Raw genomic sequence first — 27,865 nt, 5'->3', positions numbered from 1 at the left:
TTAAAATTTGAATAAAATTACATAAGTTTACAGAAATGAATATATTAAAGATGAACTTATATGAATGAATGAAGGTCTTGCAGTAGCTCAAGGCCTATAAAAGGCCTTGCACAAAGCAAGGCTGGCCTTTCCTTTGCTGCCGCTGCTGCATCACAGATGTGAAACAGCAAGCAGTGGAGAGAGCCCTCATCCCACAGTTCGTGCTAGAGGTCAAACAGTCGCCCTCATGCTGAGAGCAGTTGTGTTGGGCCAGTGCGGGCTCCAACAAATCTCTGGAGGGCCAGAGGCTCATTGGAGACTGGGGGCTCCCTGAGGGCCGCATTGGGAGGCCTTGAGGGCCGCAAGTGGCCCTAGGGCCGGGGTTTGGGCACCCAGGGTTTGGTCTATACCAGGGGTCTATACTATAGACCAGGGGTGTCAAACTCATTTCATATAGAGGGCTGAATAGCATTCATGATGCCTGCTGAGGGCCAAAAGTAATATTAGGCAAGAAGTGATGCCATTAAACAGGTCATAACCAAAAATAAGCACTTTTTCTCACTTGGGAACTCATTAGCTGCAAATGACAGAAGAGAAAATATACATATTTCAAGATATGGGAGAGCTCAGTTTTCAAGTGGGCTGCCCTTTCAGCAGTAACACCTCAGCACTGCTCAGCAGCTGAGAGCCTGAGGGCCAGATAAAAAACTTCCGCGGTCCACATCCGGCCCCCCGGGCCTTATGTTTGACACCCCTCCTATAGACTATGGCATTCATTGCCACAAAGTATGCTGATGGCCTCTGGCATGGATGGCTTTAAAAGGAGATTGGACAAATTCATGGAGGTAGAGGTGTATCCAGGGGCAGCACTGCCTAGTGCAGTGACATCACAGTGTCACACAACGTTGTGACATCATGTGATGCTTTGATAGCACTTCCTGGTTTGGAGGAGGGCAGTGGCAGCTTCACAATGTGGCTGCCATCCTTGTTCCCTGCATCCCTGTTCCCATGCCTCCCTGGCATCTTTCCAGCCAACTTTTCTCTTCTGCTGAGACAGGCAGACCTCTGAGCTCAGTGCTCAGGCGTCTGTCCTAACTGAATTATGCCCTCCATAGCACAGTGCCTGGGGGAGGTGCCCCTCAGACTCTGCCTTTGTTACATTTCTGCATTGAGGACAGATCTGTCAATGGCTACATGCCAGATAAATGTGCCAGGTGTGTGTGGTGTGTGCACACACAGTGAGTGCATTAACTTTTACTAGTACACATCAAATTTCATAATGTGTGGATTTTTAATGTCCTATGCTCTGAACACAAGGCCCATATGGAAATGCTCCTATGGTAGACTCTCTTAAGCTCAGTCTGCAGCAGGGCCAAGTGCTCTCCCCAGTCAAGGGAAACACAAGGGCACAACTCAAGGGCCTGTGTACTTTAGAACAGGGGTGCCCAAACCCCGGCCCGGGGGCCACTTGCGGCCCTCGAGGCCTCTCCATGCGGCCCTCAGGGAGTCCCCAGTCTCCAATGAGCCTCTGGCCCTCTGGAGATTTGTTGAAGCCCGCACTGGTCCAACACAACTTCTCTCAGTGTGAGGGCGACTGTTTGACCTCTCATGTGAGCTGTGAGATGAGAGCTCCCTCCACTGCTTGCTCTTTCACATCTGTGATGCAGTAGTGGCAGCAAAGGAAAGGCCAGTCTTGCTTTGTGCAAGGCCTTTTATAGGCCTTGAGGTATTGCAAGACCTTCATTCATTCATATAAGTTTATCTTTAATATAGTCATTTATGTAAACTTATGTAAATTTATTCAAATTTGAAATGTGAATTAATTCTTTCCCCCCCCCCCCCCCGGCCCCTGACACAGTGTCAGAGAGCTGATGTGGCCCTCCTGCCAAAAACTTTGGACACCCCTGCTTTAGAACAAAGGCAAAAATGAATTCTAAACCTTTTTGCTTCCCCTCTTTAGGCTGCCACGTTATAGGTACTTACATTTTCACACTGATATTGGACCATTCAACTCCAGTCCATGGTTTGAGGTGAAGTTCCCTCCTTTTAACCCATTTTTGCCCAGTCCAAGGTGTACACATTTGGTCCCTGTTGTTGCATATATGCAACATTGGGCAGAAATGGCTTAACTAACATTATGGGCCGGATAAAGGTTTTGACTAGTGGAAGAAACTGCACATGCTGTGTTCCTGCCAGCTCTGAAGCTCTTTGATAGCAGGACAAAGTTTTTTGCAATAAACAATGTTGCATTTTTCCCCCCTCTACACATTTCTTCACTCCTGCTGGGGTGCACAGTATCTGATCGTCTCTTCTCTGATACAGACTTCTGTTTGTTCAGTTTCTGTACAGACTTGCGAAATCTGATTTCAAGTATGGGCAACACACCCTGCTGTTTCAAGAGCCCTGCTGCACCCATTTGCTATGGCAATCTGAGAAGTGCCCAAGGTCTCAGGATCTGGGGAGTTTGGTCTGTCTTGAGCAGGGGAGAGAAGCAGTGAGATTCTTTAATTCAGCTTCTCTGTTCTTTTGAGCTTTGGAGCACCTGGATATCAGGACAGTGGGAAAAGTCCCAATGACTGGGTGCAGTGGTCATCCACTCTATTAACTTCTGCCCAAAGTTGCATATACGAAACAGGGATCAAAGCCCACCTGTGGGCTGGGTAGAAATGGGTTAAGGGGTGGGGACAAATTGCCATGAGGTCCAGAGGCAGAGCCCCCTCCCCAATTAGGGCCCAGTCCTATCCAATTTTGCAGTGCCAGTGCTGCTATGCCAATGGGGTATGCATTGCTTCCATTGATGGGGAGGCAGTCACAGAAGTCTTCTCAAGGTATGGGAACATTTGTTCCCTTACCTCCGGGCTGCAGTGAGGCTGCACTGGTGCTGGAAAGTTGGATAGGATGGGGCCCACAGTCTGCAGTCCTTTACCAGGTTAGAGCACAAACCTATGCATGTCTTCTCAAAAGTAAGCCTCACTGTGCCCAGTGGGGCTTACTCCCAGGAAAGTGTATATAGAATTGCAGCCTTACTCGGGAGCCAAGCCTGCCTGCATTCAGTGAGATCACTTGCAAGCAAACGTGCATCAGGTTTAGCTGCCCAGAAGGTTGCCTCTCCCTTGCGCTCTAGTAAAAACAGCGTGGCTGGAAAGGACAGAGCCACCTAGGAATCCCCAAGCGATCGCGGGCCCCAGACTGCCCGCACGATCTTAAGTACAATGAGTAGTGCCTTCTATGCACATCCTGATCTGGAGCAAGCTACGCTTGCCTGAAAGCACAGCCAGGGAGTGCTCTGCGGCTTCCGCCTGAGTAAAGGTGCACCAGAGTGTGGCGCTCACAGAAACCACACATACTTCTGCTGCGTCCAGCCTCTCTAGGGAAGGACTTGGAGCGTGGAAGGGCTACTACTACTCGCAGAAACTACGCCCAGCAACTACAAATCCCATCAATCAAGGCGAGGATTCCACGCGTGCGTAGCTACTCCAGGCAATTAGGGAGGGAGGGAGGCCGGGAGACCCGTCCCTTCCCCTTCTCAATGAGCCCCTGCAAGGGAGCGCTGAAGAGGTCCGCGATGTGCACGCAGGCGCCGTAGCGGGATTCTGCACAATGAAGTATCAGCCGCTGGCTCGATGGCTGCTACAAGTTGCTTCTGTGTTGCCTCTTTGCTGGGGCAGTCGCTCCGCAGGTGAGTGCCGCTTCCACAGTGCTGGTTCCAAGGGGGCGCGTGGGCACCTCTGCCTCCCACGCCCTCTCGTGGGTGCTTTTCTGCTGCAGCTCTGCGTTCTGTAGGAACTTTCCTGCGAACCCAGATGAGCTGGCCTCGCTCCCCGCCTGCTTCGATTTCTGTCTTGGCCGTCCTGCATCATTCACACCCAGAGGCCAAAGTGATCCTCTTTGGCCACTTCCCTTCTCTTTGTTCTGAAAAAGCTCTCAGTGTCTCCTTGCAGTCCTGTGTAGCATCCCGCTGCTCAAATACCAGTAGTATGTGGTGCTAGTTAAGTATAGTATGTAGTGCTCATAGTACTGGCTGCTACTCAAATAGCAGTAATGCTAGTTAATAGTAATACGTTGTGCTAATAGTACATACTATAGTACAAGTTCCTGCTCAAATAGCAATAGTACATAGTGCTAGTTAATGGTAGTACTTGGTGCTAGCAGTAGTACACAGTACTAGTTTCTGCTCAAATAGTTGTAGTAATGTAGTATGTAGTGTTGCTAGTTAATAAACCTGTACAAATTTAACCCCCCTTAGTACTAACCTTAGTACTAACCTTAGTACTAACTAGCACTAGTACTTACTTACTAGTGCATGTAGAGTGCATCAGTGCATGTAGAGCAGAGAGAGAGAGACATGGAACTTCTACCCATAGAAATTACACGATTATCTTTCTGTTCAGAGTTGAATAGTGTTGATGCTTTTCTGTTGCATTGCATGGGTGAATTAGCAAAGTCAGATTTTGTTGTTGCCTGTTGCTGCTATTGTGAGTTGTCTCTGTGTTTATCATATGCACCTGTCAAGAAGTACAGTACGTCTCTTGTATTTCTAGGGTATTTGGCCTCACTGTTTGCATCCCCCCATACCCATGTATAAAGTATGAATTCCAAGAGCCCATTTAATCCAATATGCTACTAAAATTTAGGTGCATTCAAGCCACACAATCCAAATCGAAGATGCATTGCAGACAACACCTGTTTATAGCACAAATAGTGCCAAATTACTTCTGCAAGTGAATCAAGGTGTATGTTACAGACCAAACTTCATGTTCTGCTCAGCCAAGTGGTGTATGCAAGCTAATGTATGTTATTTCTTGTATTTATATCCAACCCCCCTTCCTCCAGAGCTCAGGGGAGTTTACATCTGTGGCTTGTGCTGTCCCAGTAATAGTACAAGGAAGGTCAACCAAAATAAGAACATAAGAACTGCCCCGCTGGATCAGGTTGGATTTTAGAAATGGGCTGCATCAGAATGCCAGATGCAAGGGAGGGTACCAGGATTCAGGTTGTCTTGTGTGCTCCCTGAGACATTTGGTGGGCCACTCTGTTGTGTGAGAGGGTAAAGAGCATCTCTCTATCCACTCTATCCATCCCCTGCATAATTTTGTATGTCTCAGTCATGTCCCCCTTTAGGCACCTCTTTTCTAGGCTGAAGAGGCCCAAACGCTGTAGCCTAATACAGGTCCAGCCTATTTATACCCGTTTTTTTATACGCAGATTTGACTCAACACGAATGGCCACTGCAAATGAGAAGGAATGTGCTGATCCCTGGAAAAAGGGAAAAATGCATCCCTTTAAAATCAGTTTAAAAAACTGAATAGTCCTTTAACAATAGCCTCCTTAATGAGAGAAAAAGAGAGGGTAGCTGGCTGACACTCCATCAATCCTTCTCTCTCCAGGAAACCCCTCCCTTCCTCCTGAGCACGTGAAAGTAAAGTGCATTGGTGAAGGGAGGGGCTGATTAAAGTGCCTTTGTAAGTGCTTGCAGGAGGATTGATTGATGGATTGTCTTCTTAATGACTCTTATCTTGCATCACAAACGTCAGCAAGGCTGTTTTTAAATCACTGGAGCAAAGAAACTTTGTTTTTTAAATTGATTTGCTATAGTACATTTTTTGCCATCCATGCCACTGCTTGGAACCCACGCGAATAATGGATCTCAACCTGTACTTTCAGCTGAGTAAAAGCAACACTTTGGGATGGGATGCAGTAAGCACACGTATATATTCAGGGGACTGTCAAAAATACTGGAATGTAAAGAAATTGAGGGGAAGATTGCTGCTACTTGCACCCACAAAGGATTGCCAATGTATTCCTTGCAGCCACTGAGCAAGACGGGATTTGTTTATTACATAGATTCTGCCCTTCCTTCAAGGAGCTCAGGGTGGTGTTCGTGATTCTTACTACCCCCATTCTGTCCTCACAACAAGCTTGTGAGGTGGGCTAGGCTGTCTGACATTGGTTTAATTTGAGACAGTATGTGAAACTTTCAGTGGCTGCTGAGTGGGAATTTGAACCTGGGTCTCCTTAGCCCTAGTCCAATATTCTTATCGTTACCACATGCTAACCCAGAAGCAGTCCATATCATGCATGTGTCACTAATCTGTGCATGCGACAGTTTTGACAGTGCATGATATGAAGGGGTTTTACTTTGCTGATGGGCAATACTATCCCTTGATAATTGTTCAAAGATTGGTCAGAAGTTAATCCTGATCATATTTTAGATGGACCCTGGAAGATCATTTTGGCTCAGATTGACAGAGCTGTGGACAACTACAGACCATCCATAAGAGAAAACTGTAGCTGCTACCAAAGGTAAGGCGCCAGCATCCCTGACAGATCAATCAGTGTTTACAGGGTAAGTGACTCATTCAGTGGCATACACATCCTTGGTATACTGGATGTGCCAGGTGGAGTCTTTGCTGTCTAAAATGACCTCAGGTAGCATGCCAGAGAAAAATAGTCTCTTTGGGTACTTTGGAGAGCCACTTCCAGTCTGAGTAGATAGTACAGGACTAGATGGGTTCAATATGAAGCAGCTTCTGTTTATTCTTAGTGATTCACACTGAAGGAATTACTTTTGCTACAATTCTAAAACTTGTGATTGATTTAAGAATGCCAGTGGAATCGTTCAAAAATAAGAAAAGCTCTGCCTACCATTTTGCTTGAAAGTGTCACTGAAATCAATGGAACTTGTTTCCAAGGAAATGCATTCAGGATCTGAGGCTACAATCCCTAACATGGACAGATGCACATTCAATGAAATATTTTGTATCTCTGTTGATGAAAAGGTAGCAAGTCAATCTGGTAATTTGGCATTCTGTAGGTAGGAGACCTGTTGGGGATTGCCTCTATAGTTAGATTGCTTCAGAGGTATTTGAAAACAGTTATTTGTTTTACTCAGAAGTAAGCCCATTGTGTTCAGTAAACCTTGGGTGTAATCCTATTTTACTCATCAGAAACCAATACCTCTCTACCTATAGGCACTGGCCATTGGGTCAGGTGCATGCATTGCATGTAGATGGTCCCAGGTGCAGTTCCTGGCATCTCTGGTGGAGGTAACCAGGCTGGTCAAGGCCTCTGCCCAACACCCCAGAGAACTTCTGCCAGCAGAACATACTGCAGCGAACTAGATGAACTGATGGTATAAGGCAGCTCCTTGTATCAGCTTGTATCTGTATGCTTAAGGGATGTTGTCGGCATCCTTCAGTCTCGGAAGACTCTGGTATTGCGCTCTGAATGGTGGTTCTGGAACAGTGTCCTCTCCAGTGCGCAAAGTCTGGATAAAGTAGGTATGGAGGATAGGCTGTTACCCATGCAGCAAATCCTCCCTCTCCACATCGCTGAAATGGTCCAGTGGAAAGGCAGAAGCGAATACAGTTGGTTCCAGCGGCGTCGCAGGAGTTGCCAGACGTGACTGTGTTCAGCCATGAACTGCCTTGGGGACTCCAGCTCTGGATTTTGCCTCGAGGTTGACTCCTGAAGCCTTTTCCATAACTGGATGTAGCCACAAGGCAGTGGAGGTTTGGGATCAGAGTTTTCCTTCTCTCAGATGAGCTGCCTTCCCAGGCTAACGAGTCCCATCTACCCGGTGGCTGTTTAGTCACCTCTTACGACAAGTACAGCCAAACTGAGCTCCTATTCTTATCCCCAGCCCCCAGGGGAAGCTTAAGGGAACAAGTGTATTAACCTTAAAGCAGTGAGAGAATATACAGAGCTTCTCCAAGCAAGAATCCCTTCCTGAATGCCTTGTTAAACTGTTATTAGATTAACTTCCCCTAATGTGTTTAATGATGAGTAGAATATCTCTTTCCTCAGAGTTTGGGAACAGGACTTGGCTCCCTTTCAAGAGGGAATCTCCAAGGAATTGCTGTCAGAAGCCATCAGTCGAAGGCTTGGGACGCACTACCAGATCATTGAGAAAAAGTTGTATCGTGAGCATGACTGCATGTTCCCTGCAAGGTGAGAACAATACAAGGTTTATCCATCAGAGAAAGCAATAGGAAACCTGCTCTAACCTCCTTAACCTACGGATCATTGAGCAGAAAACATTTGAAGGGTCTAAATTCAAACATAAAAAGGAAGAACTGGTGAGGCTTTGCCTCTCCTAAAATGTAGCAATTGCATTTGCTTTCATGAGAAATCAATATTGACACTGCACTTTAGCTGTGCGAAGAGGTGGTACGGGTTAGATGCTGAAAGAAATCGGGGAATAAATGCCTCTCGAGAACAGGGATAATTGAAGGGGATAGCTTGCAGTGTTGTCTAGAACAAGATTTGAATTGTTTGGGTATCAGAAGGGGTTTGTGACTATGCCCTGTTTGCTTTTCAGTGGTGGTAAAAATGCAAAGTTCATAAGATGGCTTAACAGTGGGTGCCCATTTTTACTTCTTTTACTTCAGTTGCAGGGCCTTGTGACATGGAATGGGGTCTCCCCACCCTGGTTTCTAGCTGTCTCTCCACAGTGGTGGTAAAAAGCAGAGTTCACAAGGCCCTGGACAGTATTAGCCATTCATCCCCATTGTTTTTTTCCCTCTCATTCTTGTGCCTGGACTGGGGCTTCTTTGGGCTTCTAGCCATTCACCTTTCAGGTCTATCATGACACATGAAACTGCCATGTGCTGAATCTGACTATTGGCCTAACTCGCTTGGTCTAATCTGACTTCCAGTGGTTCTCCAGTGATCTTGGACAGGAATCTTTTCTTTTACCTACTACTTAATCCTGCTAACTGGAGTTGTCAGGGATTGATCCTGTACAGTATAAAATAATTGCATATGTCATGGTAGACCTGAAAGGTGAATGGTTGGAAACCCAATGTAGGCACAGGAATGGCATGAAGTGAGAGTAAAAACACAGTGGGGATGCATAGTTAATACTGTTCAGGGGTCTTGGTGAACAGTAGTTCACCATCACTGTAAATCAAGCTGGGTGCAGTCACAAGTATCTTTTGATACCTTCTGCAGTCAAAGTGTATGCTCTACCACAAAGCTATGAATCTTCTGTATCCTGAGATCCCACTAGCTTCATCTTGGCTTCATTTTACACTTCCCTATACCACGCCTGCTATTTGTGTCTTTCTTGGCCATTTATTGTTAAGTCATTCTGGGATGTTGCTTCTGTAAGACATAGGGCACCAGTACAGCCCTGATGTAAGGGAACAAACTTTCCCTTACCTTGAGGAGGACTCTGTGACTGCCCCTCCACTGCAGTATGCAGCACACGCTCCATTGGCATAACTGCGTCAGCGATAGAAATGTGGATAAGATTGCTACCTTAAAGTGCTTTCCATACATTCTCAGTAATTACAACAGCTGTGGCTGATAGGACAGTATTATTATTTCCATGTTGAACTATATTGATCCATATATTACAGAGAAGTATGTTGGGGCAGTTCTGAAGCAGTGAGACTGAGTTGCTTGGGGCTACCCACTGAGTTTATGTACTATATTCATGCTGGGAATTTGCTGGTTCTTAACTTGAGCACTTTCACCAGTGCGTCTCTGTAGTAAAAATATTGACTTTTCCTTACTTTCCCCCTATTTTGGGACCCTTCCAGACGCTTCTGTGATGCTTCAGCCTCCTAAACTAGACTGCTGAGGTATCCTGCTGCCAGAGCCTCTTTGAATTCAGCATCATTATAGAAGAACCACATTTTAGGGCAGAGAGATCAAATGATGAATTCACTGTCTGTATGTGTGGCCTCCTTAAGAACATTGGATCCTGTTCCTAGCCATTCTTCATGCTGGGACTGGCATGTGCCCTGCTGATTGAGGTGCCAGTATCCCACCTGACTAGGGCTGCAATCCTAACCACACTTTCCTGAGAGTAAGCCCCATTGAACAAAATAGGTCTTATTTCTGAGTAGACCTGGTTAGGATTGTGTCCTAGGTCAAGAGTAGATGGTGGTGGTCATAAACCCTACAGTTTACAAGAGCCCTGGTGGTCATAAACCCTACAAGAGCCCTGGTGGTCAGAAACCCTACAATTAGAAAAACCCATGACATCATCAGCCCCATGTTTTATAAGGTCATGCAGGAGGTACTGTCATAAGCAAAGGGGGGTTTGGGTGCTTAGGGTTCTTGGTTTTCAAACCCTAAAGCCCTCAATGCCCCTTGCCCAGTAGTACTGCCACCACCCTGCATGTGCCAGTGCCTCAGTCCAGGGACACTGAGACCCTCTAGGCTTAATTCTGTCCCTTGCAGGCACTGAGCTCTTTCTCCAATTAAAGCCTCAGTTTTTAAGTTACTAGACCTCAATGAGCACTTGGTAGCTTGCTGAACGGCTAGGCAGGATTCTTTGTCCCCAACAGACAATGAAACAACTTAGTAAAAGATATTTTAGTTTATTAAGTACATAAGGTTACACACTCTACATTAAGGCAGCAAATGCGAGAGGCATAAACCTCTAGGAAACATATCAGCAATAAAATAATAAAGCTAGCTGGCTATCTCTGTTAATACCTATCTCTCACCTGGGTCAGTTACTTTTGTAGATCTCTTAGCTCCAGGGCTACTTATGAGGCCAGGTGCCCATGATGGACAATGGAGCTCACACGCGTGCAGGATGTTGCACCCAAAAAACTCTGTTCATGAAGGACCAGCCCCACACACCCCCTGGGCACTCATTAGTATACTTCTTATGCTAATAGTACTCAGGTGACTTCATACTTATTAGCTGTCCAGTCAGAACCCTTGAGGAACAGAACCTTCTCGAAGTTGGCCTGGTTGCTAACCCTTCATAGTTCTTACCCCTCCCAACTGGAGATCCACAGCTACACTCGATCACGCTTGATGAGGCGCCTCTCTGTCTGCTAAGGTGCTAAACATTCCAGTGGGTTGTAATTCTTGTTATCTGTCCTTTCTGGTCAGCAAAGGAGAGACAACAATTCTTTTATTTACTCACATTCTTGCAGCTGGGAACTTCTAGCAACTTCTTCGTACACTGTTTTAGTTTGGTTCAGGCTTCACATGCTAACCTAGGCCTAGCATGTACTTATTCATGACAGGTACCTATATGTGTACCTGGTCCTTGGCTGAGAAATAGCAACTGTTCTCAGGAAATGGGCACATCCATGTGCCTTGCCACATCATGGGTGTATAGACTGATAGAACAGTGTGCTAAACTAGAACAGGGGCAATGCTCAGTTAAGTGCAGCAGGATAATTTTTTTCTATTTGCTGCTTGCATTCTAATTTCCTTGCCAACCACCTCTTGTTCTACCTGGTTTGCTTTTTGATGTATGCTTTGTTTGGATCTTTTGTGTCCTTACTTTTTTGTTTTGTTTCTTTAGTCCTTTATTAAAATCTGCCTGATCCATTTATCTGCCTCATATCGGGTCATTCTTGGGGGGAAGGTTCCCCTGCTTCCTTAGACCATCCCAGATTTGCTGCTTTTGGTTTCAGGGGTGAGCCCTCAGATTTTAGAGGCTCCTGGGTTCTCTAGTGGAGAGGGAGCCATTTTCTAAAATGGCCTCTCTTTGTCTGGGGTTTGTAGCTTTGGGTGGTAACAGTGCAATACAACCAGTTCTCCATTAATCCCAGTGTGACCAGTAAGAGAGAGGTCAAGGGATAACTGCTAGTTACTGTGACCACAGCTCACTCTTGTGTGGCTAGTTCTTTGTGTGAATAAGTTCAAAAAGACTGCATGTAACTGTGGTTAAGTTTCGAATTCTGTGGGTATTTGGTCCCATATTATTGTATACAAAGAGTAATTGTATACAAGGAGTAATTCCACTGGCATAGTGTGTGTTACTCATGTCTGTTATTTTTGTCTTTCACCTTCTGCAGATGTAGTGGGGTTGAGCACTTTATCCTGGAGATTGTAGACCAGCTTCCAGATATGGAGCTGGTCATCAATGTGCGAGACTATCCTCAGGTGCCCAAATGGATGAAACCAGTTGTCCCTGTATTCTCATTCAGTAAGGTGAGTAAGAAGATGTTCCCCTTTTATACTAGAGACAACAATGGCATTTAATTGAATCTCTTGCATTACTGAGACTCATTGCTTAATTTTTTCTTTTTTTTTCTGAAAGACTTCAGAATACTATGATATTATGTATCCTGCCTGGACGTTTTGGGAAGGGGGCCCAGCTGTTTGGCCCATTTATCCAACAGGTCTAGGGCGTTGGGATCTAATGAGAGAAGATCTCAAAAGGTATATTTCAGACTACTTTGAAGGGAAAGACCCTTGAATTTAACTTTGCTATTCTGGTTACTAGTTCAGCTTTCCCCCTTGCCCTGCCATGAATCCAACTGTTCAATTCCAAATATTTGAAATGTAAATCTTTTTTGGGGGGGTGGAGGGGCTTTATTCACCTGGTGGTAGCTTGGTGACCTGCTTAAGCTTTTACATCAGTTGCTTCTGCCTGCAATGATAGGAGTAAATATTTATTGATCCTCAAGTGTGAGAGAAACTGATTCATCCCTCTTGAAATTTGGTCACTAAGGAAGTGACATATGTGAGCCATGAACTCGTTTAGTGGAATTTATTTAAACTGGATGCAGTGAAAGACGTTTGAGAAATGGAATGAATTTCTATGCTGTCGATTTTAAGATATTCCATGTTAACTTTTTAGCTCTGCAGAAAAATGGCCATGGAAGAAGAAAATTCCCAAAGCCTATTTCCGAGGATCCAGGTGAGCATGCTGTTTTGACGCTGATCTTTCTTACTGCCACAGTAATCAAAGCCTCAAGACTGAAGGCCTGATCCTATCCAATTTTCCAGTGCAGATGCAGCTGGAATGCAGTCCTGAAGTAAGGGAACAAATGTTCCCTTGCTTTGAAGAGGCCTCTGTGACTGAAGCCCCCACCTTAGGATGCAGCAGGTACCCCGTTGGCATGATTGCATTGGCCCTGGAAAGTTAGATAGGATTGGACCATCAGTCTGCAATCCTGTACACACTTTCCTATTGAACACAGTGGGACTTGACTTCTGAGTAGGCATGCATAGGATTGAGCTGTAAGGCTGCATCCTAATACTATTAACACCCCTTGAACATAGTGGAACTTACTTCTGAGTAAATATGCATAGGCTTGTACTCTGTGACTAGGCGCTATGTGAGTCAGGAATATATGTTTGTTGTAAATGAAATATTATTAGTCTCGAAACTAATTATAAGCAGATGTAGGACTTCATTCTTTTTAAAAGGCTACATTTTGTTTCCTGTGAAATTTCCTGTAATAAGACTAAGAAATGACAGTGAATACAGTGGAAAACTGAATGTTACCTGAAGTCCCATAAATGAAAAGATGTATTTGCATTGATCTTGGTTTAATGTGTCAGGTTGAAATTGTGCTTCCCATACTGTTTTTAGATGCTCCTAAACTCACTTACTTGAAGGGCTGAATAGGGATTTTCTATCATAACGTCTCTGTTAGAACAGCTGTGGTACAAAAACTTGCCATTGCCGACACCAGTGGTTCTCAAACTGGTGGTTGCAACCCACCTGTTTGTGTGTTACCAAAAAGGCTGTTTTGTTTAGGGGAATTATTTATATTAGCCTTCTGGAAACTTTTGGGACCATAGGCTGGATACAAGACAGCGTAGAGCAAAGAAGTCTCTTGTTTAGCTTAATGAGACTGGGAGAAAGGTAACTTTCAATCAAAGGATTATATTTTTATTGCAAAAATACACAAAGGTAAAACATAATACACATAGAGAATCGATAAGTATAGATTTCTAGTACTGGTCTGGTGTACCTAACTAGTGGTGGATGCGTGTGCTATGTATTTTGGGTGCATCCGAAAAAGAATCAGAAATGGACAGGAAGTAGGGAGGTATTATAGGGGTTCCTTAATCTGCTAAACCCAGTTGCTGACTAAAGATGGGGGAGCAGGGAGGAATAGGTAGGGAAGAAGGGGGGGAAGTTTAGACGCAATGATATATTTACCTGTCCGGGGGGGGGGGAGAGTTGGAGGAAGAGTCTGGCCACTCCGGCCGGTGGGCAGTCAGAGAGAGCGCATGTGCTCTGAGTTCTCCCTTAAGAGTTGTCTTTGACCTGGAAGTCAATTCAAACTGACCGGAAGTATCCCAGAGCTGTGGGCATGCTCAGTAACACTTGGAGTATGTAAAGAAAAGGTGGAAGGGTCCAGAACTCTGTTATCAGCAAAGCTTGGCTCTGGGGGAGGGAGGCAATTTGCATAAGGTGCTTAAGAGTGTTAAAGCTACAACAAAAGAACAATAGACTTCCTCCTCCATAGGTGCATGCTTGTTTTGCATAATCAGGAGACACAGTGATTAGGTTATACATTGACCTGCAAGGAATTGGGGGTTTGTGTAATTCATGTGTTTGTAGCTTGGCCATGGCCCTTAGAAACATGTGCTGGGGGAGGAGTGGCCTGCTTGCTTGGTCTGTAGTGTCCAAAATACATAACTAGATATAAAAACACAACTTGGAAGGGAAAAAGGGGATTTTCACGTAACAGGATTCCCCGCCTTGGGGCCGAGATCACGTGAGTGGTCTCATGGCCCCACACCAAATCAAACTAAGTAAAACACATTGAGACAAGATTATTGCACAAAAAAGACAACAACATATCTTGTAAACATCAATAATAAAATCTCTTGTACTTGAGAAATCATGTATGCCTAAAAACACAGCTCATTAGTATGGTGCCTTGTGTATGGGGCGGTACAGAGCAGCTTGTCACCAGCATCAGGGTGGCGAAGTTGTGGTCTTCCTCGAAGGGGTGTCGTCTGGCACAGCTGAAACTCAAGAAGGTTGTGGATCCCGTTGCATACCTTGGACCTATTCATCTGGAGCGATCGCCATGGCGTGCAGTCACCTTGTTGCCTTGCTGTCTCGCTGAGAGAGAGTCCACAGGCTGAGTGAAAAGTCAGATTGTTCTGACAGCCATGCTGCTTCCAAGAGAGGTACAGTCCAACAGAGCACGGGTCCAGCTTGTCTTGCAGTCCATGCCAGAGTTTCCAGGGATGCGAGGTTGCTCAACTTGTGTCCACTGATGGATGCTTGAGGTGTCTTTTTTTATTTCTTTCCCCGCCTAGCTAATAAACATCAAGTACACCAGATAATGCTGAGCATTCATGATTTCTGAGGGTACCAAGAGTGAAACACATTAAAAAAAAACAACTTTAAGAAAAACCATAACTCTGTCTTGCTTGGAGATCTGTTGGTTTTAGCTATAGAGTTCATAGCGAAATGTTTCTTGATGCAAAAACTTCTCCTTCTGCTCACTGCATCTCAGGTTGCCTTGCTTGGAACAGAATACATGAGGTAGACTTGTTGGGATTACATTTACATGAATACAGGTTACATGCATAAGGTGTATAGAGATTGTGAAGAGAGAGAGAGAGAGAGAGAGAGAGAGAGAAGAGAAAAAAAAACTGATTTTGAAATTTATATTCACCCAATTTGTGCTTCGAACCAGATTAGAATTGGATAGCCAATTTCTCTATAAACTGGACTTGACTGAGAATCAGAAGGGCTGATAAACATTCTGAGGCTCGCACTGTCCATCAGTTAAAATGTCTGTTGTGGGTGACATGCAACAGGCAAAGTGAGGTATTATTTGTAAATAAACAACATAAATTGTCCTGAGAATACTTGTACTATAAAAGGAAATCACTTCATATAGGCTCATTGCTCAGCTCCTGTGAAGGAATTTGAGATTCAAGTAAATTTTTGTTCTTTGGAGGACATTTGTCCTTTGGAGGACATGTCCTCGTTCCTTTTCCTTTGTCCTTACTTGCTGTTGAAGCAAAAAAAAGGGTTAAAACTAAAAGATAGCCTTTGCTAAATTAGGCAGTAGAGGTTCTGCTTTGTTTGCTTCTTGCATTAAGTTGCTGGAACAAAAAAAAAATTAAAACACAAAAGATTGCTACTCATTTGCACTCTGTGCATGCCCTGAGGCACCAAGATTAGGAGGGTTCCTCCTGCTTTCCTTTTGATTAGGACCAATGCATTGGCTTCTTGCATTGCTTACATAAGATCTAGAAAGTTTCAAGGAAACATAAAGTTATTAGTAAAACTTTTGTTGCTGGCACAGTGGCAGGGAGTTCCAACGGCCACTATAATCTAAATTTTAGCATCAAAGAAGAAAAAAAATGTTAATAGGTTTTAAAATGCATTTTACACACACATGGTTCAGTCTTTGTTCCAAAGATAATGTCTTCTTTGGAGTGGAAATCTTCCACTCCCTACTGTTCTTTTATCCCTAATTCTAGGTTTGAAAGTTATTTCTTCTTGGCTGATGGAAGAGATGACTGAAGACTGCTCTCTTCCTGCTTTAGCAGCCATATGTCCATATGGACTTCTGCCTACTGGAGTTTTCCTATTATACTTCTGCCTGTTCAAAACATCAGAAAAATCTTGTCCTAAAAGAAATGATGTAGGTGTGTCTGAATGTACAGCCACAACACGTGTACCTTTCCATCCTTTAAATTCTAAATGCACCTTTGCTTTAGGTACAAAAATCTCTGGACTTTCATAAGGCTTTACCTTATATGTTTCTCCAGGTAAAATCTGACATTCTTTCACTAAGTTTCTATGAATTGAGGTCAGTCTGGCTCCAGAATCTATGTGTCCCCGTATCTTTTTCCCATTAATAGTCAAAAAAACTTGATTTTTGCTAGGAGGGGGCTTGGAAGTGCAAGCACTGAAGAACATCATGGGGAAAACTGGTTCTGAGGCAGATGGCTCTACCTGTTGGACAGCTGCCACAGGCTCAGGAGCTCTGGGACTGTATTTTGTGGCTAAATCCCTTAACTCTCCCAGAGTAGCTCTGTCCCATAACTCTTTTGGAACTTTCCTCTCTGCCAGGTCTTTCCTGAGGTAAGCTTTAAGCTCTTCTCGTTCTTTGTTCCTTTCGGGGGAGTTATTTCTTTCTCTGCTCTGATTCTGACTGTAAAATGGATTGAAATCCTGGTTCCCATTGCTCTCCCAATTTTGATTATCATTTTCATATGGAGAGTGAGAGCTATAATTAGAGTAAGTTACTGCCTGGATTGGTTCTTCTTGGATAAAGGGATTAACTGAGCACTGTGTCTCTCCTTCCCATTGAGGGTTAAATGGAGACTTTTGCTCTGATTCAAAAATTTCTTCTGTCTCTCTTTCCCATTGAGGGTTAAATGGAGACTCTGGCTCTGATTCAAAGGTTTCTTCCCCTTGGATAAAGGGATTAACTGGGTACTGTGTCTCTCCTTCCCATTGAGGGTTAAATGGAGACTCAGCCCTTGGATCAGAGGGCCAAATTTGCTCTGATTTGAAAATTTCTTCATTCCCATAGACTGAGGCTATTGCAGCTTTGTGTGAGTTTAGAGCCTCTTTTAATTGCTGTATTTCCTTCTGGCAACTCACGTGGCTTACAGACTGTTTGTTTTGTTGGGCCTGGGTCATGAGTTTTAACACTAAATTTCTGGTTTGTTCTAGATCCTCCTTTAGTTTTCTGTTTTCTTGTTCATATTTAAGAACCTGATCATACTCTTCTATTGACTTTTTCCTTCCTAGGGTGTAAATGGCAAATTCATTTGTGTAATGTTGTAACTGCCTGTTCAGATCAGTTATCCTAGCCTCTTTCTCTGCTATCTTCTCTAACTGAATCTCCTGATCTCTTTTAGCTTCTGCTAACCGTGTTTCTAGCTCTCTTTTAAGATCCTCTGTCCTACATTCTAGTCTTTCTATTTTATCCTCTTTCTTCTCCTTTTCTTTATTCCACTGATCCTGTTTTTCATCAAACTCCTTCTTCAAGATTTGTATGCTTTTCTGGAAGGTCAAAATACCATTCCACAAAGCATGAGCAAAAACTGCATCCTTCTTAGCCCCTCTTGGTCTGTATTTCTTTTTGAATTCTTCACAAAGATCAACTATTTTTCCACAAATATCATTGTTTTCAAAGCAGCCTAATTTCCATGGACTCTGTCCTTTTTTTCCTAACCATTTCTCTATACAATTAACTCCTGAACTTGTGTACAAGTTCTGGGTTTCTTTAGATTCTGCTTCATTCATTTTCATGGTTTTGTTTTTCCTCTCATATATTGTGCTTGCTAATTGCTTCAGTTAAAAGCACACTGGAAAGGAATTTTTATTGAGGCTTGCTTACTCATAAGGGCAAACAGCTGACTCCTTTTAGCAGGATCAAGAGCAAAAAGTGAGTACTGGAGGGTCTGCTTCTTGCAGACTGTAACCAGAGCCATGGGTGTAAAATTTTCCCTGGTCTGCATGCAGGTACTGCACCCAACTCCAAAAAATCACAAATCTGTGAGTCTAGCATTTCTCAAATCTATGTTCCTACTCCCTATGCTTTTTCCTTTAACATTCAGCAAGGTTTTTCCTAGCATCTCCAAACTTTCAAAAAGGATCTTTGCAGAACTACTGTCTGATCCTGTGTTAGCTCTGTCACACTGGCATCACCAACACATGCCTGCCCAGCTTTCTCCACCAATAATAATGTTACCAAAAAGGCTGTTTTGTTTAGGGGAATTATTTATATTAGCCTTCTGGAAACTTTTGGGACCATAGGCTGGATACAAGACAGCGTAGAGCAAAGAAGTCTCTTGTTTAGCTTAATGAGACTGGGAGAAAGGTAACTTTCAATCAAAGGATTATATTTTTATTGCAAAAATACACAAAGGTAAAACATAATACACATAGAGAATCGATAAGTATAGATTTCTAGTACTGGTCTGGTGTACCTAACTAGTGGTGGATGCGTGTGCTATGTATTTTGGGTGCATCCGAAAAAGAATCAGAAATGGACAGGAAGTAGGGAGGTATTATAGGGGTTCCTTAATCTGCTAAACCCAGTTGCTGACTAAAGATGGGGGAGCAGGGAGGAATAGGTAGGGAAGAAGGGGGGGAAGTTTAGACGCAATGATATATTTACCTGTCCGGGGGGGGGGGAGAGTTGGAGGAAGAGTCTGGCCACTCCGGCCGGTGGGCAGTCAGAGAGAGCGCATGTGCTCTGAGTTCTCCCTTAAGAGTTGTCTTTGACCTGGAAGTCAATTCAAACTGACCGGAAGTATCCCAGAGCTGTGGGCATGCTCAGTAACACTTGGAGTATGTAAAGAAAAGGTGGAAGGGTCCAGAACTCTGTTATCAGCAAAGCTTGGCTCTGGGGGAGGGAGGCAATTTGCATAAGGTGCTTAAGAGTGTTAAAGCTACAACAAAAGAACAATAGACTTCCTCCTCCATAGGTGCATGCTTGTTTTGCATAATCAGGAGACACAGTGATTAGGTTATACATTGACCTGCAAGGAATTGGGGGTTTGTGTAATTCATGTGTTTGTAGCTTGGCCATGGCCCTTAGAAACATGTGCTGGGGGAGGAGTGGCCTGCTTGCTTGGTCTGTAGTGTCCAAAATACATAACTAGATATAAAAACACAACTTGGAAGGGAAAAAGGGGATTTTCACGTAACATGTGTACAGGGTCCCCCCTCTCTTTAAGGGGAGGCAGAGGGGGTGAGGGCAGCGACGCAATCCCTCTTTGTGTTCGCAAGTAGGAAATGCTTTGCGCCTGCTTTTTTCAATGTTCTAAGCATTGGGAAACCCTGCGGAGGACTGTGTGGGGCTCCCCACACTTCATGCAACATCCTGCAGCCACCTGTAAGTAAAAGCACCCCTTTCCACTCCATTAGCTCCCTCACTCCCTCCCCCACAAAGACTTACCCCAGGAGTAAAACTCCTGGGAAGTTTGAGAACCACTAGTTTACTCTGTCATGCATTTAGGTAATTTTTTGGTGGTAGGGAGGACCACAGTCCAAAAACTGAGTACACCTTTTGATGTGACATGGCAAAGGCAGAGGAGGAAATGCTACTGCCCTGCACTTCCTGTCTGTGCTATTCTCCATCACATCCAAAACAGCACTCCCACATTTTCCTAGTGCCAGGCAGGTATGTGCCAGGATTCTATTTTTGGATATGGTGAAGATGTCAAAATACACTCCAGATTGTCTTTGATGCCCTACTTCACCTGCAAGTGATACAGAGTTTCCTGTAACTGTTTCCTGTTTACAGTGTTTCCTGTAATTGTTTGTCTTTCCCTGAAAACCATTCTCTCATATCACTTTAATTAGATGTCATCAACTGAGCTCAGGTTCTTGTTTGGCTTCAAGTGACAGCAGAACACTCATTTACAGCTGTGTGTGTTCTTTCTCTGGCAGAACAAGCTCAGAGCGGGACCCACTCATTCTTCTTTCGCGTGAGAATCCAGATCTAGTTGATGCAGAGTACACTAAAAACCAAGCCTGGAAATCTGAAAAGGTAACTACTTTGAGCTTGTAATTGATCATCTGTGTGCATCAAGATGCTCTGCACTGCAAGGAAAGAGTGTTCAGATGATATGATAATAATAATAATAATAATAATAATAATAATACAGGTATTTATATGCCGCCTTTCTTGGACTTTATTTAAGGCGGTTTACATAGGCAGGCTATATTAAATCCCCATAGGGATTTTTACAATTGAAAGAAGGTTCTATCTTCCAAGAACCACAACATTCAGATGTTTCTTTCTGATCTGGTTTCACATTCTGGCCTCTATCCTCCCACACTCAGAGCAGATGGAATAACTCGGCTCAGATTGTCAGCTGCTTCAAGGTTGCTGCAAGGTGCTGGTGGCCTCGAACTGGCGACCTTGTGGATGTTATTTTCAGGCAAATGGAGGCTCTACCTTCTAGATCAGATGTTTTAAGGAAGAGCCCCCATGGCATTATCTGAAGGTACAGTGGACACTAAAGTCTCAATCAACGCCAGGGTGTGCTGGGCCAGGCAAGGTTCTGAGTGTGTGTGTGTGTGCACCAGGGGCACACACACCATATACCCCCTCAACCTGGCCTTGTACCCCACCTTGTGCTGCCCTGCCATCCCAACTTACTGGGCAACAAGTGGGGGTAGTTCCTGTTTCTTCAAGCAGAGCTCCTTTCACTTGCTACCACTCCTACCACTTGCTTTTGATTTTGGGTACCTCTGGAATCTGAGGTCTCTTGCCATCATACCACTTCCAAAGTCATGTTACTGACCTGGGTCATGGTCTCCTGGCAGGCACTTGGTTATTCAGGAGTCAGCCCAGCTGGGTGGGCTCTCTTGTGGTCATGGGCCCTCAGCCAGTATCCAACCTGGCTAACTGCTGACATTACCCCAGTGTCAGCCATTGCTCACCAGCACTAAATTAAGTGAAACTTTAAATACACCCAGAAGAGAGAATAATGGACAAACGAGGACATTGTTCTATCCTTAAAGTAAACATTTATCTTTATACAATTCCTTAATTTGTGAAGCTTGAGCATGTTTACATGAAAGTAAATCTCAGTGAGTTCAGTGGGACTTAATTCCAAGGATGCACATGTATTAAAAAGTTAAGTCTATTCCTGAGGTTTGCAAACTGGGGCTTCTAAATACCCCAGCCTGAGAAGTCCTGCCTTTGGCCCCTTAAGGAGAAGGGAAAGGGGGAAAGCTTCAACACGAACCCCAGGATCCTGCCACTGTTGGGCCTGATGGGGGGGGTGGGGGCGTTCACTTGCCAATCCCTGCACTGGTCTCCAATGGGTGCAGGGAGCCCTGTGGAGCCCTCTGCAGGGGTCCCCAAGCCTCTGCAGCAGTAAAAAAAAAAAAAAAAAGCACTCATGTTTCACAATTAAAAACTGAAAGTGGTTTCCAATCACCTTTTTTACTGCTACAAAGGCTTGGGGAGCCCTGCGGAGGGCATCCCCCAGAGGACGGCGCAGGGATTGGTAAGTGGGGGGGGAAAAACCATCAGTCCCGGCAGTGGCGTGATCCTGGAATTGAGTTGCTACCTTTGCCCCTCCCCTGCAGCAACTTACCTGTGGTCTATTCAAAATATTTCTTTGTAAAATTCCCAGATTTATTTTGAAGATGGGACCTTCCCAGGGAGGGAATTTAAACATTATGACCTATAGAAACTACATTCAGAATGCAAAAGCAAAACTGGTGCTTATGGGTGTGGCAGTGTGTGGGTGTGGAAGTGTTAGTGGATACCAGAAGTAAAACAAGAGTCTAAAAGATTCTTTATTTTTCAGGACACTCTTGGGAAACCACCAGCTAAGGAAATGCCACTAGTGGATCATTGTAAATTCAAGTAAGTAACAACAACATACAACAACATACAACAAATCTTTATTAGGCATATATTCAAGTAAGTAATTGATGCAGTCTAAAACTTGTTGTGAAATGTTCTGTTTCATCAGTCTATAATACAGGCCTGTTGAAATAAATAATAGAACTTCAGAACACCTATAGACATAACTGAGCTAATACATTCACCATTCACCATTGGCTACCAGTTATGCTGCCAAAAAGCTGCTACTTCCTCTACCTTTGCCTTGTTTTGAGTTCTGCAATAGAAGACAAAATCCCCCAGTAGCTCTTGCTGTGAACTGTTTTAAGGGCAGGAATATATACATTATATGAAGTGTGTGAACCTCACTTTTTAAATAATCTCAGCTGCTGACCTGCAATGATGGCACCTTGAACAGTTTGTCTACTCTACCCTGTATGAGAGCTGCTTGATTTATAGCTTTGTTATTTACCATCATACAGTATTTAAGACATTCAATCAATTCCAAAGAACCACTATATCCCCTGGGCTCCACTCAGCAGAAATAAGTAGCTGATGTGATGGACTTCACAGAGCATCTGTAGTTTCTCTGATGCAATGAACTCGGGTCCCTTGAGAGTCTCTGTGAGGTATTTCAGTGCCATATGTAGATGATAATGCTGAAATGCTTGTATGTTAAATAACTTCCCTGTGGTCTTCTAGGCACAATGGTGCCTGGAATAGAAATTAGAGTTCCTGACTGGGAGGCTCTTGCTAAAAGTAGTAGTGGCTGCCTCATTTATGTAAAGTCAATATATTTTGTCAACTCTCTTCCTTCAGAAGACACTTGCACTGTGACTGCAAACGTTCAGTCACTGCTAGAGGTTTTATCTGAAACCTCTAGCAGTGGTTTCAGGTTCAGATTTCATGTAAATGAGCTTTTCCAGTATATTTGCTGATCTGTATAGATTTCCTCGGGACAAGGACTAAAACCAGGAATAGATTCAACAGCTGAGACTACAAGAGTTTACTTAGGATGCAGCCTTTTACACACTGACCTGAGAGTATGTCCTATTGAACTCAGAGGAACTTACTTCTGAGTAGATATGCGTAATGGAAGGCTGCTGGAAGAATGTTAAGCAGGAATGCTCCTTCTTGAATTTTGGATGGGAGGCTGAAAACTGATAAAGCTGTCATGAGACAACAGAGCCAGGAGGAGTCGCTGTCTCCTTGGAGCTTGGCTGACCTGAAACTGCTCCTGCTGGGAAGGCATACCCAGATACCAGATGTGATGACCATGCCGTGAAGGACTTCATCTGGAAGAGAAGGGTTTTAGGAGTTGCCCATAGAACAATTATTGTAATAAACTCATTTGTACTCTGCTTTGAAGCTTTGTAAGCCACCTTGGGTATTTACTTTGGCATGGGAAAGGTGGGATATAAATCTCTCAAATAGTTACAGTCCAATCCTAAGCATGTCTACTCAGGAGTAAGTCCCACTATAGTCTATGGAGCTTACTCCTAGGTAAGTGTGGATAAGATTGCAGCATTAGTTGCTTTTGATTCTGGCTACCCTGTGGCAAGGCTCAAGGGGAATATGCTTTTGCATGTTACCCTTTTATCAAGCATTTTAACATAGGAAATCCCACACATTGGCAGGTTGTGGAAGAAAAGCACACCCTTCGCTTATGATGATTTTTATTTTGAACTATGCTTACAGCACCATATGTCTTGAAAAGCAGATAAACTTTTTTCTCTCTCTTTGCCTTTCCCCAATCCTCCCAAAACTGAGGGATAGAAGGAACAAATGGGATTCAGCAAAAGAAAGGATGTTTGAATATGCGGAGATTTTTATACAGTTACGCAACTTTTTTGTCATGCTCCATTTTGTGGAGTTGAAAGGGACAGTGAGAGGGTTGCCTTTGGAACTGTGGGGAGGGGGTTGATAATTAAGTGACACTTTGAACTGGTGTGAAAACAGAATAAAATTTAAATTCCTTAAAGTGAAAATAAAACAAGCTTGTCTTTCCATAAACCACATCTAATTATAAAATAAAAAAAATGCTGATTAGAGGAAAAGAGGCAACATTTTAAATTACATCTTCATTTGCTTTAATTCTGCAGGTACCTCTTCAACTTTCGAGGTGTAGCAGCCAGTTTCCGCTTCAAGCACCTCTTCCTCTGTGGCTCCTTGGTCTTTCACGTTGGGGAAGACTGGCAAGAGTTCTTCTATTCCCAGCTGAAGCCGTGGGTTCACTATGTCCCAGTCAGATCTGATCTTTCTGATGTGAGGTGAGAAGTTGACGCTGCAGAGGCTTAATAAGCCCCATTTGTCTGTCTGGAGCAGAGCAGTGTATAATACAGTGATGCCTTGCAAGACGAATGCCTCGCGCAACAAAAAACTCGCAAGACGAAAGCGTTTTGCAATTTTTTTGGTGACTCACAAGATGAATTTTTCTATGGCCGTGCTTCGCAAGATGAATTTTTTTGCATTTTTTTTTGTTTGTTTGCAGTTTGCAGTGATGCCTCACAAGATGAAATTTTCGCAATACGAAACGACTCGCGGAACGAATTAATTTCGTCTTGCGAGGCATCACTGTACTGGGTGACAGCCAGAGTGTACTACTGACACAATGTGTGCCAGCAGAATGCCCCTTCCGCTCCCTATTGCTGAGGATCAGGAAACTTTAGGCAATGGTAAGCAGTGTGGGGCTGCAGGAAAAGATAGGATGCCTGGAAACTGTGATCTGCTCTGCTCATAATTTCTGGATAGTTCTCCCTTTCCCAACATTCATAGAATCATAGAGTTGGAAGGTACCTAATAGGTCATCTAGTCCAACCCTCTGCCTTAGGCAGGAAATAATTCAGCAATGGCTTTCAGGGGAGCCTTAAAACAACTTAGGAAGAGTGTCCCAGACAATTACTAACAATCCAATCCCCTTTGGTAAAAGCTTTCATTAGGTTTTATCTTACCAAGGGGAATTGCAGAGATGGGAAGGCATCAAAGTATCATAAAGCCAATTATCTGCCCAGTACAGAGTTCACATACCTTCATCCTGACTTCCCAAGTGAATCTACACCATAGTGTGGTTGCGGGCAGAGTAAAAATGTACAATATGCAACACTGCATTTAAGCACCCACAGAGTTCACTGCTCTAGGTCAGGGGTGCCCAAACCCCGGCCCGGGGGCCACTTGCGGCCCTCAGGGACTCCCAATGTGGCCCGCAGGGAGCTCCCAGTCTCCAATGAGACTCTGGCCCTCCAGAGACTTGCTGGAGCCCATGCTTGCCCAACACGAGTGCTTACAGCATGAAGGTGACTGTTCAACCTCTCACATGAGCTGTGGGATGAGGGCTTCCTCCACTACTTGCTGTTTCACATTTGTGATGCAGCAGTGGTAGCAAAGGAAAGACCAGCCTTGCTTTGTGCAAGGCCTTTTATAGGCCTTGAGCTATTGCAAGACCTTCATTCATTCATAGAAATTCCATCTCTAATATATTAATTTATGTAAATTTATTCAAATTTGAAATGTAAATTAATTCTTTTTTCCCCGGCCCCCAACACAGTGTCAGATGATGCAGATGATGTGGCCCTCCTGCCAAAAAGTTTGGACACTCCTGCTCTAGGTGATATGAGCAAACAAGGTTCACCACCTGTTCCAAGATCAGAAAGGTGATCCATACCAAACAAAATGAAGAGGGTGTAAAGGTAGATCTCCTATTCCAGGGTTGCTTCTAAATAGGGAAGAAAGCAGTAATTTTTTTAAATGCTGGGGGGGGGGGAGGAATAAATATGTATAAAAAATAAAATCCCCTCTCCCTCCCACATACAATCTTGGCATTTAGAAACAAAGATTCACAAAGACTTGTAGGTATTATATGAGTCGTAAAAGCACTGTATGATTTAAGATGTACCCATCCCATCTCTGTCCTAATTGTCCTACCTTAACTTGGCCTTGATTAGCAATGCTCTGTTATTAGCAATACTTATTCATCTGTAGTGTAGTAACTTATCAACTTTATTTTAGGGAGCTGTTACAGTTTGTGAGAGAAAATGATGATGCAGCCCAAGAAATTGCAAAGAGGTAAGTTTTGTAGGGAGTCATCAAGTGATTTCCATGAGGTGATGCTCTCATTGTAGAGCATCAAGAAGAATTCTTGGTCGCTAACATATTTTCTGATGGATAACAGTGGTTATATTGGATTTCAAAAAGAAAAGATCTGAAACTTTAGAGGTACTAATGGACAAGTTTAAACCAGTTTTTATTTGTAGTGCGGATATAAATTTGCGATATAAAAGCACTGAACCTACACATTCTCTGTGTTTGTCTTCCTTGCCTCTAGAGGTCACCAGTTCATCATGGAATACTTGCGGATGGAGGATATTTCTTGTTATTGGAGGAGACTTCTGACTGACTATTCAAAAGCTTTGAATTACAAAGTTAAAAGAAAAAGTAACTACAACAAGATTTCTCCAAGACATTTGAAAACAGAACTGTAAAAGCCACTGTTGCACTTCCAGTTCAGGACCAAAAATGCAGACACAGTGAAATTGAAAGAGTAGCATTGTTTTGTTCAATTGGGTCTCTGTGTTTCATGCTGCCAAACTGTACAGTATTATTGTTACATTCTGTTTTAAACTATTTAATCAGATCCAGAAGGTCCTTTTTACATAATGGTTGGTTGAAATGTTCTAAAATGTTAGAATAAGTGGGGAGTCTGTGCGCTGCTATTGCTTTGAAGTTCTTTTGAAAAGGAAATCTTTGTCTCATGAAGTTTAATTGACTCTTAATACCAGACTAGTTCCATCAGGTGGAAAATGCCAGTTTTAAATGATTGAATATGATGCAACATTTAATCCTAGATCTTTACAAACACAGAGTGTGTGTATGACTAAGGAGGAACTTGATATTTTATTTCAAGTGAAGTTGCCTGGAATAGAAAGCGATTACTAAGAACATAAGTGTAGGAGGGATGTACTGAATAAAAATATGAGTAAGTGGGCAGGGCCGCTGAGAGCTAGCATTAGGCCCAGGGCAAGATGCCTGATTGGGGCCCCTTCCTAAATGCATTGGGGTAATAGAAGTTCATTGAAAGTGGATTAAAGCTGTAATGGAAACGCAGCCCTGGGTAGGCTGAGATCAGGTTACTCAAATTTATTTTGTAATAAATTTGTTTTGTACTGTATGGTTTGTTTTGTTTTTGTTTGCCTGGACCCCAGGGATTTTGTCCACCTTCTCCTCAGGTCTGTAAATGTGTCAGGATAAGAACATAAGCAGCAGTGTGCTGGACTGGACCAAAAGTCTACCTACAGTACAAGCCTATGCATGTCTACTTAAACTCAGTTGGGCTGATTTCTAAGAGAACTTACTTCCAGATGTTTAGAATTGCAGCCTTGGGCCCAAACCAAATGTGCAGCTATTCCATGGGAAAATACATCCATGAGTTTCAAATTATGTGGGATTTGTGACCATACCACTGAAACCCAGGGCTTTCTTAGAGGCAAAAGCTGTGCCAGTGCCTTACCCCACACTGCCAAACATCCTCTGGCAGACTTCCTGTGTCTGCATGTATCCTAGCAGGATTTACCAGCCAAAGGGCATTGAATGTCCTGCTCTTGCCAGTGACAGCAGGACATGTGCTGTTTTCTGTGCCAGGGTGCACAGGGCTGACCCGCTTACACAGGAGCAAGTGGCTGGCCACTCCTTGGAGCTTCTGAGAAAGCGGGCATGGGATCATGCCCCAAAGCAGGCACCCTCCCACCCATCCACCCATACCCATTTACATCCACACTCAGTCAAGCAGACATAAATATTCAATTCCATCCTTTCCTGCTTCACTTTCTTTCATACCAGGCTGCTAGGCGATTTGGGCTGCAATCCTACATGCA

General features: G+C 43.8%; 1 protein-coding gene across 2 annotated transcripts; it reads left to right on the top strand.

Moving 5' to 3' along the window:
• Positions 1-3,455: 3,455 nt before the first annotated feature.
• On the top strand, positions 3,456-27,162 carry POGLUT1 (protein O-glucosyltransferase 1). Of its 2 annotated transcripts, XM_066621134.1 has the most exons (11): positions 3,456-3,658; positions 6,192-6,282; positions 7,786-7,929; positions 11,754-11,889; positions 11,999-12,120; positions 12,542-12,601; positions 20,084-20,183; positions 21,961-22,019; positions 24,101-24,268; positions 26,004-26,060; positions 26,320-27,162. In XM_066621134.1, exons 1-11 carry the CDS (start codon positions 3,580-3,582, stop codon positions 26,474-26,476), a joined length of 1,173 nt encoding a protein of 390 aa, XP_066477231.1. In that variant the 5' UTR covers positions 3,456-3,579; the 3' UTR covers positions 26,477-27,162. The 2 variants fall into 2 exon arrangements, with proteins under 2 accessions (XP_066477231.1, XP_066477232.1); XM_066621135.1 differs by lacking the exon at positions 26,004-26,060.
• The last annotated feature ends 703 nt before the right edge of the window (positions 27,163-27,865 follow it).

The sequence above is a fragment of the Tiliqua scincoides genome, chromosome 3 (genome assembly GCF_035046505.1).
Source record: "Tiliqua scincoides isolate rTilSci1 chromosome 3, rTilSci1.hap2, whole genome shotgun sequence".
In the NCBI taxonomy this organism is placed as follows: Eukaryota; Metazoa; Chordata; class Lepidosauria; order Squamata; family Scincidae; genus Tiliqua; species Tiliqua scincoides.
This window is presented reverse-complemented; position numbering and strand designations above follow the sequence as displayed.